The following is a 15,464-nucleotide window of genomic DNA, read 5'->3' as shown; positions in this document are numbered from 1 at the left end:
TCGTTGCTACCTGACTAGAGAAAACCGAGAAAAAAGGCTGTTGTCTTCCCTTTTGCCAAATAGGTAGGAAACCTTCAATACCCATAATGCACTGGGCATGTTGCGTTCCAAGGCTACTCCCACCAGTCTACTATGGATATGCTTACCAGAGCCTTGCTTTAGTAGGAAATACTTCTTAGCAAACTTTTAGTCATAATGGTGTGGGCTTGTATTGTTCCCGGGTGCAAGAATTTAAAGAGTAAATGTTTAGCGGGAATGAGTTACTTTCAGCAAGGATTCAGAGCGTTGTTGGCAACGGCTAAAGGCTGTAAAGATTTGTAAATATGGAGAAAATGCTGCAACGGAAAATCTGAAAAACATTTCAAACTAGATGACCACACAAACAGTGTTTTATGCCAAATGGAGGGGAAAACTGAGAGAAACTGCCATTCACTCTATTAAAAAAATACTTTTTAACTCAATATTTGTTAGTGCTACGTATTTAATCTGAATTCAAGTATTAAACAGTTAGCTTAGCAACATGCTAACAACAAACTCTGCTGAAATCAATTCTAGGAAGAATAAAATAACATAAAATGCAAGTTTGTGAACTAACATTCAGTGCTATATTTCTTGTATAATCTACCAAATGCACAAAAAGTGCAAGTCAAAACAAGCAAAAACACAGACAATGTATTTGTTTTCACATGAGTTTTTTATGGAAGAAGCCATTTATCTAGGATTAAACAGCCCAAGTGCTTTCCTTTAGCAAATATGCTTGAATTATACATAAATGTTTATTATTCAGTCCATAACAACAGAGAGTTTAAAAACTGAAGCAAATAAGGAACAGTGAGGCAAACCGCAGACTGAGGGTCAGATAAGACCACAAAAGCAGCTTATGATAACAAGAGGTCACAAAGTTAAATAAACACGCATGCTCTTTGACCTAAAAACTGGGAGAGGTGAAAGAGGCATTAAAGACAGGAAAACTATGAATAAGGGATGAAGAGGAGAATAAGAGGAGAGATGGGAAGTAAAGACTGTGAGGAGGGATTAACGCCCTTTATAAAATGAAAATGTTTGCCAAAAAAGTGTATGTGCGTGTTAACGTATAAATGTTTATTGCTGTAGTGCTAGTGAGGGTGTTGCCATGCAAACTGTTTAACATTACTGCAATATATATATATATATATATATATATATTTAAAAAGAAAAATATTTTAGATAAACTAGTCGACTAGTTGGTTGTTGGATGACTAAGCAAATAATTTACTGATTTCAGTCACAGGTGTATATGTACAGTATATCATGATTTTATCATTTTCATCCAAGCAGAATTTGAGATAAGGTACCTTTCAAATATTTAATTCACTGGATTATCTAAATAAATAAAAAAGAAGCAATTACCACATGGTTATTTCATGCAAACCAATAAATACAAATTGTTGAATTCCTAGCAAAAATAACTTTTTCATACTATATACTCCAACGCTGAAATCATAACGCACATATCTAGTTAAGAATAACTCTGGGTCTTTTGCTTAGCTTACACACAAAAGCAACTGAACAAAGTGAAACTCAAGCCAGACATGGTCCATCCAGCATTTATGGACTGAAATCAAGAAAACTGAAAAAGAAGTTCAGACAGTGTGTAGAAAGATCCATCAGTGTGTGTACAGACAGAGAACACTCTGTCTATGTGTGTGATTGCGAGGGACACTCACCCACTGGTGTGTTCTCATAGATGAGCAGGTACGACTGGAAGAAGTAATTCTGGAAGCGAGGTGGCTGATTAGAGGCTGGAGGACAGAGAGACAGAGACATGGGTCTTAATAACAGAAAACACATACAGTTACATTAGATGGCAAACAGAAAATGACATTGATGAGCATCAAATGAATACTCTCAATGTGGAGCCTTCTCCAATCAATATAAGGGCCAAGTGTGTGTGTGTGTGTGCATGTGTATGTGTGACTTGACAGTGAAAATCAGCCACTTCTACAGCACACTCAAAAAGGGTTTTCACAACGTCTCATAGAATTGTATTGGGTTCCCCAAAAGAACCTTTCAGTGACCAGTTCTTAAAATAACCTCTCTTTTTTTTAGTGTTATGAACATTTTAATCATCAAAAGAAAAATTTTCCACTATATAGAACCTTTTGTACAATGGAAAATCTCCATACATGTTAAAGGTTCTTCATGGACCTGTAGATACCAATAAAGAACCTTTACTCTCAAGAGTGTAAAATTAAAGTTTCTACAAGGGCCATTAGCCAGTGTATAGGGTTCAAGAGTCGGTTAGTACTGTATGTAACCAACCTGAAAAGTAAATATATGATATTGTTGTTTTATGTGCGAGACATGTTTCCCTAGTGTATACACGCGTGTGTGTGTGTGTGTTCTCTCTTTCCAGGGGTAGCAGGAGACAAGCTGTTTTGTCAGGAAGATCAGGAGAGCTTTGATCGCAGGCATGGGTAGTGGGCCACAGAGACAACACACACTAGAAAGGGCTTGTGCGTGTGTGTTTGAAGTGCTGGTGTCTGATAGGGTGAATAACTCTTTGACTCCGCTTTGAACGTGGCAAGAACAAACCCAAAGAGAGAGATGGAGAGATGCCGAGCAAGAAACGAGAGCCATCGACTGTGCATCTGCCAATACACACTAACTAGAATCAATCTAGAGTAACACATCAGCCTGTGTTAATTACTGGACCATTACAGAACGGCAGCAGATTGAAAACGAGTTTTAGGTGTGTGACAAAGTGAATCAGAGATTTAATGAGAGTTCATGCCAAAAGCAAAAAAAACTGCCACATCTGTCCTGGTTTCTGCTCCAGATCTTTATACTGTAATGATAAAATTAATAGTTATATCATTATTGTTGCTTAATGAAATTTTGTTTGAGCCCCATGCACTTAAATTAAACTGTAATGAATACTGAATTTAACGTGATTTAGCGATGTGTATTTATTTCATTGTCTATGGCTGTGTGCAAAATTTCTTTTGTTTTTTGGACTGTGTTTGTGAACTTTGTTTTTGACATAACCTTGTGTGAATTTGAGAGTTTAAGTATAATGAGACATGAAAGAGAAATAATTGAATACTGGCGGGACGCGCCGTCAGACATCCAGCTTTCTGTGCGCGTGCTTCGGATGTGTGCGCTCAGAAAACCATATGACAGAATTTTAAACTGATATGGCTTTATAATGCATGCAAATAAAAAAACATTCCTGATGACGTAGAGTGTGGCTGCGATAGAGATAATAATCAAAACCAAACAGATGTGATGTTTTTGGCAGACTATCCAGTCAGAGGCACGAGCTGCACAGGCTCCGCCCTCTTCTGGAAACTAGGGTGGGGAGCAGCAGCTCATTTGCAATTAAAGATACACATGCACGAATCAGGGGACACCTGAGACTTAAACTACATCTTGTAAAAATGGGCATAATAGGTCCCCTTTAAAGGTGAAGTATGTAGTTTCTGCGTCACTAGTGGCACCTAGTGGAACTACAAAAATGAAGCAATTTTCAAACAACCTTGCAAACGGCCCTTTCATGCGTCGCACCTCCCCCAATTCAAACATCACAAATACATCTCTTACAGGTAATTGTGAAGGAATATCTGCAACAGGTAAATGCAGGCTACTTTCAACAAAAGGTCTAACATATTAGGAATACTTTTAGCTGTGTTGCTGTGTGTCATAAGTAAGCAACAGGCTTTATGTCGAATGTCACATTAACAAACAGGAAAACAGGTCTCATTGCATCCGCTTGTCAGACAAAGTGTTAACAGCAGAACAAACTGACAGTGATATCTATGCACTTTTAAGGTAATCATCTTGCATTTTTATTGTTGGCATTTTATTTAATATCCAAATTTTAGTGAAAAGAAGAAAAAATAACTTTTAGATATCAATCTGCATTTGTAAAGAACATCAGTTATGCTCATCTTTGCTTGCTCATTTGAAGGCATCTTGACTAAAACAGCTTTATATTTAACAAAGCACATACAGACCGGAAGCGATGCAACCTATTTTTCAGAATACGGAGGTTTGTTGCGCATAACCCCCACTGAGGCCTTGTCCACACTAATACATTTTCGTTTGAAAACGCATCTTTTTCTCTCCGTTTTGGCCTTCTGTCCACACTGAGATGGCATTTTTATTAATGAAAATGCCGTTTTCGCGTTGTAGTGTGGACTGTCAAACCAGAGGTATTTAAAAACGATGACGTAAGTTTAGTCATGTGACGCATATTTCGTTTTCAGGCGTTTTCCAAAAGTTTCTCATCCACACTGAAACGTCGGAAAACACCTGCAAACGCTAGTGTGGACGGAGAGCGTTTTTAAACGAAAACGCTGTTTTCAAATGTATCCGGACACTTCTGTAATCAAAGCTGAATGTCTTTTCCCATGTAACACGTGTAATACGTGTAACAGTCATGGTCCTACAGCAGCTAACTGGATAGAGATTGAGAGATCTTCACTCTCAATGTTTATATAGTGCCTTGGAGGCTCAATTTTTTTACTTTTCGGGGAGATAAACCAATGAACGGCTTACTAATAGAAGTAAATAAACAGTAAACTTGGTTAAGAGAATGTATTTTTAAAAAATCTTATATAATTCATTTACATTTACATTTATTCATTTAGCTGACGCTTTTATCCAAAGCGACTTACAATTACTATATATATGTCAGAGGTCGCACGCCTCTGGAGCAACTAGGGGTTAAGTGTCTTGCTCAGGGACACATTGGTGTCTCACAGTGGATTCGAACCCGGGTCTCTCACACCAAAGGCAAGTGTCTTATCCATTGCGCCACAATGTTCGCCTTTAAACCAATTTATCAACACATTCTTAGGCTTTAATGAAGCAGTTTAACTTTACTTTGGGGTTTTGTAATAGTTCACAATGACCTGCTCTAGACAATTTTATAATTACGGCCATTATCAAGCAAAAACTATAAGCCCTCCACAAATTCCTCCAGATATGCTGCTTACACTGCTGCAGACACAGGATGTGTGAAACAAACTTTGTCGCTGATGTTTTACCATTGTGACATTGATTGAGAGTCTTTTGAGTGAACAGTTCAGACAGAAACTCACGTCAAATCAGATCTCTTCACAGACATCATCATTTTTTATGAAGACAGCTCACCTCTCTTCCACTTTTTCCACTTTACCTTTAAGTGAAAGTTCACCAAAAAATTTAAAGAAAATCTATTACTCCTCTTTAATTTACCCTTTTTTTCCAAGGAACACAAAAGGAGTTATTTAGCAGAACATAAAGGCTGTTCGCAGTCCAAAAGAGCAGAAAAAGTACTTGTATATGACTCTTGCTCTATATTCAAAGCCTTCTGACTTTAGGCAAATTGGGCAAAAATAATGATTTTCAGTGAAAAACCACTTACATTTCTGTCTGTTTCTCATAAAAAGTTTTGAATGGCTTCAAAAGACTTCAAGTACGGCGTGCAAGTCCTATGGACTAGTTTTACTGTACTTTTGTGGTTCTTTTTTGGCACTTGATTGTCTGGGTTGTGACAAAAAAACACCGTAAAAAAACAATACCACAGTGTCAGTACAGTTTGAGTAAATACTGACATTGTATTAAGAGGATCGATCCTCACATAAAAATATTGATACCAAATGGTTTAACATTTTATTACTTATAGTGAAAATTAATGCACAAAATAAACTTAGTGGGAGAAAGAATGAACTTACAGCTCCCATTCAAATAGAGAGCTGATATTGACAGAGACAAAAAAATAAATATATTGCTACACTGAATATAACATAATAATGCAAACAACTGAATACAAAGCACTTTATAATAATGACAATTATTATAAAGGATTTATGTGAAATTAAAATTGTTTTAAATTATTAAAATTGTTACTTTTTAAAGCCTATTAAATGTTAAAAATTATGACTTTCAATTATACTGTGATGTTAAATGGCTATAATTACTAATTTCATCCCCAGAAATTGAGGGTTTGTGGGGGGGGGGGGGGTAAATAGAGACATCATAGCAGTATTGGTATCGGTGACACTGGCCTTCATTCATAGTATTTAGTAAAAAGATGCCATTAAACAAAATATTTAAAATATACTATCTTTATGTTGTTTCTACACTAGTTTCAGTGTGTGTGAAATTATGTATTACAATATAAAAATATATTAAAAATGGTAATGTTAGGTGCAATTAATTACAGAAAATGTATGATTAATTAATTGACAGCACTAATTTAAAGTCTTCTGAAGCCATACAGTAGTTAAAATGTAGGTTGTTATTCACTGGAAATCATGCATTAACAAAACGTAAAATAGTAATAAAGTGCCAAGAGTCTGTTGGAAAAGGTGAAAAAAGCTAATTTCAGTCACACATTTTTTGTCACACAAAGCTATCATATGGCTTCAGAAGACTTGGAATATAGCGCACAAGTATGAATTTCTTTTTACGATACTTTTATGATGTTTTTTGTCCTTGTGGAAGCTTGACAGTCACGGTCACTGTGAAAAAGTTCGGCTAATGACAGAATTTTCTTTTTTGCAAACTATTCTTTTAAACTCTTTCTCTCTCTTTTGGGCGAGGAGTGTTTAACATTCAGTCCTGAGTTGTTCTGGGGTTCAGGGCTCAAACTCCCTCCCTAATTTACCTCCATTTCATTTAACCCTCAAAACCCTTGAACCAATCACAGAGAGCTAATAACCATGAGAGAACAGCTCCCACAGGGCCTATGAGAGACAGAGAGGAGTGAGGCAGATTAATGAAGAAAGATGGAGTGTGTAAATGATTGAGAGAGGTTCAGCAATAGGAAAGGACACAGACAGGAAGAGGAAGAAGAGGGCAGTGAATTATAAACTCCTCTGGACTGATGTTAAGTGGCAGAGACACGGTCTTGTTAAACGGGCCGCTGCAGAGTGCCGGTGCCCAACACACACACACACGAACAGTGAGGAATGATAGACAGCTGTGAGAGAACAGTGATGGAGTGAGATGTCTGAGAAAAGACAGGACATGTGGGCTGATAGAAGGACAACAGGAAGGTAATGAGTGCAGGCTGAAAAATGAGAGAAACAGATGAGAGTGACACAGAAGAGGGACCGTTGTCAGCACAATCACAGCTTTAATCTGAAAGTCTGAGAGACACATTTAACCTGTGAGCAACAAGTTAGTGGGGGACTGAAGATGGGCGGGGTGTGATGCCACTGGGCTCATGAATATTAATTAGTCACTGCTGATGTTGTTACCTCATTAATATTCATCGTTTATATAAACAGGTCCTATTCTTCTTCTCACACTGAAGAATGCTTCCTCAGATAATTTTACATTCAGTTTTAATAAAGAATGTCAATTTAACACATTCATTCGGTATAATTACTAATGAAAAAAGTGATTAAAAATGAACTCATCAACAATTTAGCAGGACATGGATGTGTTCCCGAGTTCAAAGACAGCAAGATGGAGTGCAACGGTATGGAACAGAAATGAACGCAAGAATCCCAAGATCCAGGTTTTTTTACACAGTGTCTTAAATGCAATGATTATGTTCCAAGACATCTGACAAAAACTTTAAAAAACTGTGCAGGCAGAATGCTAGAACAGAAATTTGATGAGAAATACAGTAAAAACAGTATTTTTCATACTTGTAAAGTTATCTTTGTGAGGACCAGTTTAAGTTTTAGATCATCGGAGTGAGGACAAATAGAGTAAAATGTTTCAGCCAGTTCTCTTTCTGATACCCCTTTAAAGGCCTGTTTGAGGAATAGAGATTGCATTATATCAAAAAAATTCCCCACAAAGATGGCAATATCTGAAATCCTTGTAGGAACATTTTTTAGTCCCCATGAGGAATACAACATAAATCATACTAATTTATGTTTTTTTTAAAAATGTTTTCTCTGATGGTTTAGGGGTAGGGTTAGTGTAAGGGGATAGAATATATAGTTTGTACAATATAAAAATCATTGTGTCTATGGAATGCCCCCATAATACATTAAAACTCAATGTGTGTGTGTGTGTTCTTGTTCTACTTACATTGTAGGACCAAAAGTCCCAATAAAGATAGTAAAATATGAAAATTTTAACATTGTTTGCACAAGTAAAACAACTTGTAAATCATACCAAGTGATGTTTTTTTTGAAAATGTTAAAATGCAGAAACTTTTCTGTAATGGTTTAGGGGTAGGGTTATGTAAGGGGATAGATTATAGAGTTTGTACAGTATAAAAACCATTACGCCTATGAAAAATCTATTTAAAAACAAGTTTTTGAGTGTGAGTGTCATCCTTACCTTCAGAAAATGTGTGTAGCAGCAATAAGGAGAGGAGCAATTTAACCAAAGTCATCTTGCCTCCAGAACCTTCACACCACGACATCTCCAACCTGCAACACACAAACACACCGTAAGAGCACAATCACCAATGCATTCAGAGTGGCATCATGAAAAACAGTCACAACTGTTTGGTGCTACTAGTGTTTCAGAAATAACACACTGCACTTTTGTGCACTGGTATTGTACATTAAAGCCTTCATGATTAAAACATATTTAAAATTCTATGACATTAGTAGAAACAAAGCACAGCTGGTAATCGACATCTGTGAGGTGAAATCCATCTCTCTAAATAAATAATGTTCATGTTGAGAGTTGCGATGTCTCCAGGTGAACCTCATTACAAGTTCATTGCACCTGATGTAAACATGTGATATGCAAATACCATCATTGTCTGGTTCCTGATAAACTGTAACAAGCTGCATGAATCTCAGAGAAGAAAAAAATCTCACAGTTTGCATATTGGTGGCTACAGAAATGGACTTTAAAATGTCCAAATAAAAATCCAAATGCTTTCTGAAAATTCAGTGGTTATTCAGTTTGCATCCGTTTTCAGGGGGTAGACATTTAATTTTAGGTCAGTATAACATCTCAGTATGTGAATATATGTGAAGCCCAGAATCTTTTACATGCAGCTACAACTAATGCATTCTCTATCCTGAGAAGAGTTTTCTTTTCTTTGACACTGTCAGTTTTGGGGACTGACAACCGCATTTATTTACAGAAGTGAGTCTCGAAATCTCCGGTTCAAAAAGCAACTTACAGTAGCGTCTCGGATACTGTCTGCATGAACGTGCAACTGGAGTCAAGCCCTTATTCTCTTACCAGTAACCATAGTGACAGAGACCAAAGTAATATCAAAGATGGCGTTGTCCATAAAACTGAAAAGTCTTATCAGTTTTGAAACGACAAGGGTCCAATCAAGTTCACCCATGAAATCTTCAGTATCCAACAGCAGCTTTTATGACGTGTCATGTGACAGACAACTAGTTATCCAGTCCGGTTCTGTTCACACAGCGCAGGTTTTCCGAGAATGCGGTTATGAGTCCTGAAAATATACGGGTGTGAGTTTGGTTATATAATGCGGTTGTCACTCCTTTAAATAACTACTGTGTGTGAACGTTAACAGTAAGTTCTGAAATACAGGACTGACAACCGTATTCTGCTGCTGTGTGAACGTGGCCAAAGTTTGCAAAAATGTTATATATTATACATACATACAATCATACATATATACACATACACACATAAACACACACACTTAATATATAGGGTACAACGGTGCTAAATGCGCTGCGGGGATAAGGCACATTTGATTTTATTTTCCTCTAAACCACTAAATTGCACAAAAACTTGCCGCAGCACTTTCCAAAACATCTGCTTTTCAAGATGCACATGGAAATTTGGCTGATCCTTGACGCGGTCGCGAGTAGCAGTGAAAAGTTCTTGAAAATATTTTGAGACAAAGGTCTTCTTAATGATTTTCAGTTTTGTTCAAGGTGATTGAAACAACAGTTTTTCAATAACGGAAGAACATGTAAAAGTATGGTATTTGGGGTAAAATGCACCACTGCTGTTGGGGCAAAAGGCACAGTAGTTAATAATAAATATGGCTGACTTTTAAATTTGTTGACATGACATGGTTAGATTCAGATGGTAAATATCATATATTAGTTTGGTTGTCAACTGATTGTTATGAACAAGTATCAACTTAGACATTATTAAAAACGTACTCGGTTACCTAATGTAACCTCGGTTCTCTCTAGAAGAGGGAACGAGTATTGCGTAAGTTGCTTACGCTACGGGTAAAGTCATCTTTTCTTGAGATATGAAGCCAAAAAATTATCCGTAATTTTTGTATTTATTGTCAATGCAGTGCAGCAGCTAGCAGACCTAGAGCGAGCTGTCTAGCGCGCTCATTGGCTGCCCTGCGGCAACTGCAGCAGCCTACCACTGAGCCCCACGTGACGTCGCGCCCTCACGCGTCAAAACCCGCCAGAATGGGAGTGGCTTAGCATATACAGTATAAGGAAGGGCTCGGAGGCTGCTTCCCTGGTTTTCATCGACTGAAGCGAATCAGCTTGTGGCGCGAGCACGGCAGGTTACGCACAAGAGGTTACTCTCTTCTAGAGAGAACCGAGGTTACATTAGGTAACCGACTACGTTCTCTTACGAGAGGTTCTCTCGTATTGCGTAAGTTGCTTACGCTACGGGAACCCCTTGTCAACGCCGTGCGCGCCAAGCATCCACTACATGAGTCCCAGGGGAAGCCCGGGGAACACAGATAAGTGGGAATCAGGCGGCCAGCAATGCAGGCCGGTGCATGTACATAAGCACACTGTAGGGGGATACAGAGCGGCGCTGCCAGTCTACATTAAAGAATATCAACCCTTATAGTGCAGCTCAACCAGGAGAGCTAAAGTCACATGAGAGTAGCCTGCACACGAACAATCTGGGCAGAACATACAGTACACACCGCTTAGACTGACAAAAGTTTAGCCTGCAAGGCGGGAACTTCCAGGTTATAAAACCTAACAAACGTAGAGGGGGAGGCCCAGCCCGCCGCCATACAAATGTCATGAATAGAAATCCCGCTGGACCAAGCCCACGATGAGGCCATGCCTCTAGTGGAATGAGCCCTGATGCCCAGAGGGCACTGCAGGTGTTTAGACGCATAAGCTGCTGCGATAGCGTCCACTATCCATCTGGACAGGCTATGTTTCGCCCACCAAACGAAACAAAGAGCTGCTCCGAGCACCTGAAGGCGGCAGAGCGCGTAATGTAAACTCTCAGCGCCCTGACAGGGCAGAGGAGGTTATTAGAGGTTATAGAGAGATGACCTGCGCTCTGAAGGGAGTGCCAATCACCTTGGGGACATAACCGTGTCTCGGTTTGAGGATGACTTTAGAGTAATTTGGTCCAAACTCAAGACACGCGGCGCTAACAGACAGTTTGACTGATGACAGGGCTATCAGAAAAACGGTTTTGAGCGAAAGGTATTTTAGATCCACGGAATCTAATAGTTCAAAGGGATGTGTTTTCAGGGCCTCTAGGACCAAAGAAACATCCCAAATGGGAACCGACGGGGGCCGCAGGGGATTCATCCTCCTGGCTCCTCTAAGGAAGCGGATGATGAGCTCGTTCCTTCCTATTGACTGGCCACGCATCGACTCTGCGAACGCTGCAATAGCCGCAGCATACACTTTGAGCATGGAGGGGGACCTGCCCTCGTCCAACAGCTCTTGAAGGAAGCAAAGCACCCACAAGACCCCACAAGTTCGTGGGTCTAGATTTTTGTCGGCGCACCATGAGGAGAACACAGATCATTTAGACGCGTATGGCCTTCTCGTAGAAGGAGCTCTAGACTGCGTGATCGTGTTCACAACCCCTTCTGGCAAGGCAACGGGTATCCGTTGATTATCCATGCATGCAGAGACCAGCGCTCTGGATGGGGATGCCAAATTGAGCCGCCGGCTTGAGAGAGAAGATCTCTCCTCACCGGAATCGGCCATGGGGCCACGTGTGACAGCCGCATCAGTTCCGGGAACCAGGTTTGGTTCTCCCATCGCGGGGCTATGAGGAGCACTGAGTGGCATGCTTCCCTGATTCTCTTGATTACCTGTGGTAACAGCGAGATCGGAGGGAAAGCATACAGTGGGCGGCTGGGCCAGGTTTGGGCCAGCGCGTCCTCGTTCTTTGAAAAGAACCTTGGGCAATGAGTGTTGTCTTTTGACGCAAAAAGGTCGACTTCCGCTTTGCCGAAAAGGCGCCATAGTAACTGGACTGTCTGAGGGTGCAGGGACCATTCTCCCGGGGGAATGTTGTCCCTGGACAGTCTGTCTGAGCCGTCATTCAGGTGGCCCGGCACATGCGTGGCTCTCAGGGAGCGTAGTGAGTGCTGAGCCCAAACGAGGAGGCGTTCTGCTAGATCGCAGAGATTCCTGGATCTGACACCGCCCTGGCGGTTCACGTAGGACACCACGGACATATTGTCCGTACGGACTAGAACGTGGTGGCCCCATATGTATGGGAGGAAACGCTTCAGCGTGTTCTCGACCGCTATCATCTCCAGACAGTTTATATGAAGGCGTTTCTCTCGGTCTGACCACAGGCCAAAGACCGGTCTGCCCTCGAAGAGAGCGCCCCAACCTAATTTGGAGGCGTCCGTCGAGATGACCTTTCGGTACGAGACAGCTCCCATCGTCACTCCTCGCTGGTACCAGTCGGCCGCTAACCAGGGCTCCAGGGCTGAAACGCAGCTCTGGGTCACTCTGATTCGTATGCCACCGGAAGCCCAAGCTCGGTGAGGCACTCGAGCGTTCAGCCAGCGTTGCAGCGGGCGCATACGCAGTAAGCCCAGCTGAAGCACTGCTGCAGCTGACGCCATACAGCCCAGCATTCTCTGAAATGTTTTCAGAGGAGCGATGCTGCCCTTCTGGAAAGACGCGGCCAGGTGTCGAACACGGCACGCACGCTGTGTCGATAAGCGGGCCGTCATAGCCACAGAGTCCAGCTCTGTTCCCAGAAAAGAGACTGACTGACTGGGCAGTAATGAGCTCTTGGTCCAGTTGACCGTAAGACCCAGGCTTTCCATATGGCTGAGAAGCACTGTTCTGTGAGGTATAAGTTCTATCTCTGACTGTGCCAGAATCAGCCAATCGTCCAGATAGTTCAGAATCCGCATACCCCGATTTCTCAGGGGAGTGAGAGCCGCGTTCATGCACTTCGTAAATGTACGGGGTGCTAAAGACAGGCCGAATGGAAGGACGGTGTATTGATATACCTGACCGTCGAAGGCGAATCTCAAGAATGGCCTGTGACGGGGTATTATCTGAATCTGAAAGTACGCGTCTTTCAGATCGAGAGAAATAAACCAGTCCCTCGGGCGAATTTGCACGAGTATCTGTCTGGTTGTGAGCATTTTGAACGGTCTTCTCATGAGAGCTTTGTTCAAATATCTCAGATCTAAGATAGGTCTTAGAGCTCCGTCCTTCTTGGGCATGAGGAAGTAACGGCTGTAAAAGCCTGACTCGATCAGAGAAGGAGGTACCGGTTCTCTGTGCTTGAATACAGCGGCTCGCTGACATTCACATTTCCTACATATAACACTCGAGCGGCATTTGCCAGCTTTATGAGACTGGGCTCTGTGAGGGTGAGAGACACGGGGGTTATCGTGCTTGTGTGTAGGGATTAACACTGAGACGTGGGCACATTTTCTACACTTAAAATGCCAACGGCGTGAGCCGGATAACCAGGCATTACACTCTTTTTGAGATTTCTCTGGGTTGCCGTGAAAACGGCGGTTGCGTGCAGGTGAGCGGGTAGTATTACCGGCTCGTTGGCTGCAAAATACACTTCTGCAGTAGCCTTTCTTAAGGGGACTGACAAAGCGGGACATTTTGGCGGTGGTCCGGCCGCGACGGGACTCAACCGTCTCTTCCTCCTTGCGGCCGCTAGGAGGACTTCGCGTGCTCAGGCTTCAGCGCGATCTTAGGCCGGGGTCCCCGCGGGGGAGGCGGCCTGTGACGGCTGGATGAGCATGATCTAGGGCGGCTGCCCTGTCGTCGCTCCGAAGACAGAGGCTGGGCTGGACGCTGGTTAGAGCTTCGCACAGGAGGCTGATCTCGAGAGCGGCCTGCAGCTGAGCTAGAGCATCGAGGCAGGAAAAGGTTCATGGCCTGCGTGGTCTTTTGTACCTCTGAGAAACGGTCGACAATCCCGTTTACCGCTGGGCCGAAGAGACCAGTGGGGGAGAGCGGTGCATTGAGAAATGCGGCGTGCTCAGATTCCCTCATGTCGGCGAGCGTCAACCAGAGGTGACTCTCTGTGACGGTGAGCGAAGACATGCACCTTCCAATAGCCTGAGCCGCGGATTTAGTAGCGCGGAGGGAGAGATCCGTCGCGCTTCTTAAATCCGTGATGGCAGTCGGGTCCGGGCCTTTTTTGTCCATTTCACGGAGGAGATCGGCCTGGAGGATCTGCAGGACTGCCATGGAGTGCAGGGCGGACGCAGCCTGTCCGGCGGCTGAGAAAGCTCGGCCAACGAGAGCTGATGTGGTCCTGCAGGCTTTGGATGGGAGGGCAGCCTTTGAGCGCCATCCCGCAGAGGGCGGACAAAGATGCACTGCTACTGCCTCCTCCACTGGGGGGATAGTGTTGTATCCCCTTTCGGCGGCGCCGTCAACCTGGGAGAGCGCCGAGGAGACATGTGAGTGGAGTCTCAAGGAGAATGGTGCATTCCACGACTTAGAAAGCTCCACGAGGAGCTCCGGCAGGAAGGGTGCTGTCACCGGCGGCATCTCCTTCCGCTTCATCCCCTGAGGCGACGGCAGTGAGGGCCGAAGCCGGCAGCTGCGCGTCCGGGAGGGGGGGCGGAGAAGGAGAGAGAGAGGCTCGAGGGAAGGGTACCGGCGAGCTCTTGAATGCCACATCAGACTCCGGTGGCCTCTGGGAGCGGCGCTTCTTCTTGCACAGCCCAGCAGAGACGGGCGGAGTGACAGCTTCGGTGTTGAACACTTCAAGTCGAGCCCGCAGGGTCAACATTGAAAGTTCTTCGCAATGGACGCAGCCTCCCGAAGAGAGAGCGAGGGCTGCGTGTTCTCGACCCAGGCAGAGAGTGCAGATCACGTGGCGGTCTCCGGAGTTGAGCGGGGCTCGGCAAGAGCCACAGGAACTGCGAGGCATTTTTCGAAAAACGCCTCGCGCTCTTTTAGACAGAAAAGTGTGTGTCGCAGTGGCGAACACAGACAGCAGAGCAAAAAAGGATACTTGTCGCCGTATAGCGCGACAGGCACGGATGGCTGAAGGCGGTGAAGACGACCGGCTTCTTCAGACGCTTTCCCTTGCTTGCTAGTCGCTTAATTCAACGGCGGCGGCTTCTCTCAGGATCCAGCGATGCGAAGAGCTTTGCTGAAGAGATGAAAATCAGGGAAGCAGCCTCCGAGCCCTTCCTTATATACGCTAAGCCACTCCCATTCTGGCGGGCTTTGACGCCCACACGGGGCTCAGTGGTAGGCTGCTGCAGATGCCGCAGGGCAGCCAATGAGCGTGCTAGACAGCTCGCTCTAGGTCTGCTAGCTGCTGCACTGCGTTGACAATAAATACAAAAATTAAGGATAATTTTTTGGCTTCATATCTCGAAAAAAGATGACTTT

General features: G+C 43.1%; 1 protein-coding gene across 1 annotated transcript in view; it reads right to left on the bottom strand.

Moving 5' to 3' along the window:
• cdh23 (cadherin-related 23) overlaps window positions 1–15,464 on the bottom strand; it is a 233,458-nt gene that overhangs the window by 202,407 nt on the left and 15,587 nt on the right. The window contains exons 2-3 of the mRNA XM_079854508.1: window positions 8,272–8,363; window positions 1,707–1,781 (exon numbers count right to left, since the gene is read on the bottom strand). Coding sequence (XP_079710634.1) covers window positions 1,707–1,781; window positions 8,272–8,356 — 160 coding nt within the window. The 5' untranslated portion in view covers window positions 8,357–8,363. The remainder of the gene's footprint in view (window positions 1–1,706; window positions 1,782–8,271; window positions 8,364–15,464) is intronic.

The sequence above is a fragment of the Squalius cephalus genome, assembly GCF_949319135.1.
Source record: "Squalius cephalus genome assembly, chromosome: 21".
In the NCBI taxonomy this organism is placed as follows: domain Eukaryota; kingdom Metazoa; phylum Chordata; class Actinopteri; order Cypriniformes; family Leuciscidae; genus Squalius; species Squalius cephalus.
Note: the sequence above shows the minus strand (reverse complement) of the source record. Positions and strands in the feature narration are given on the sequence as shown.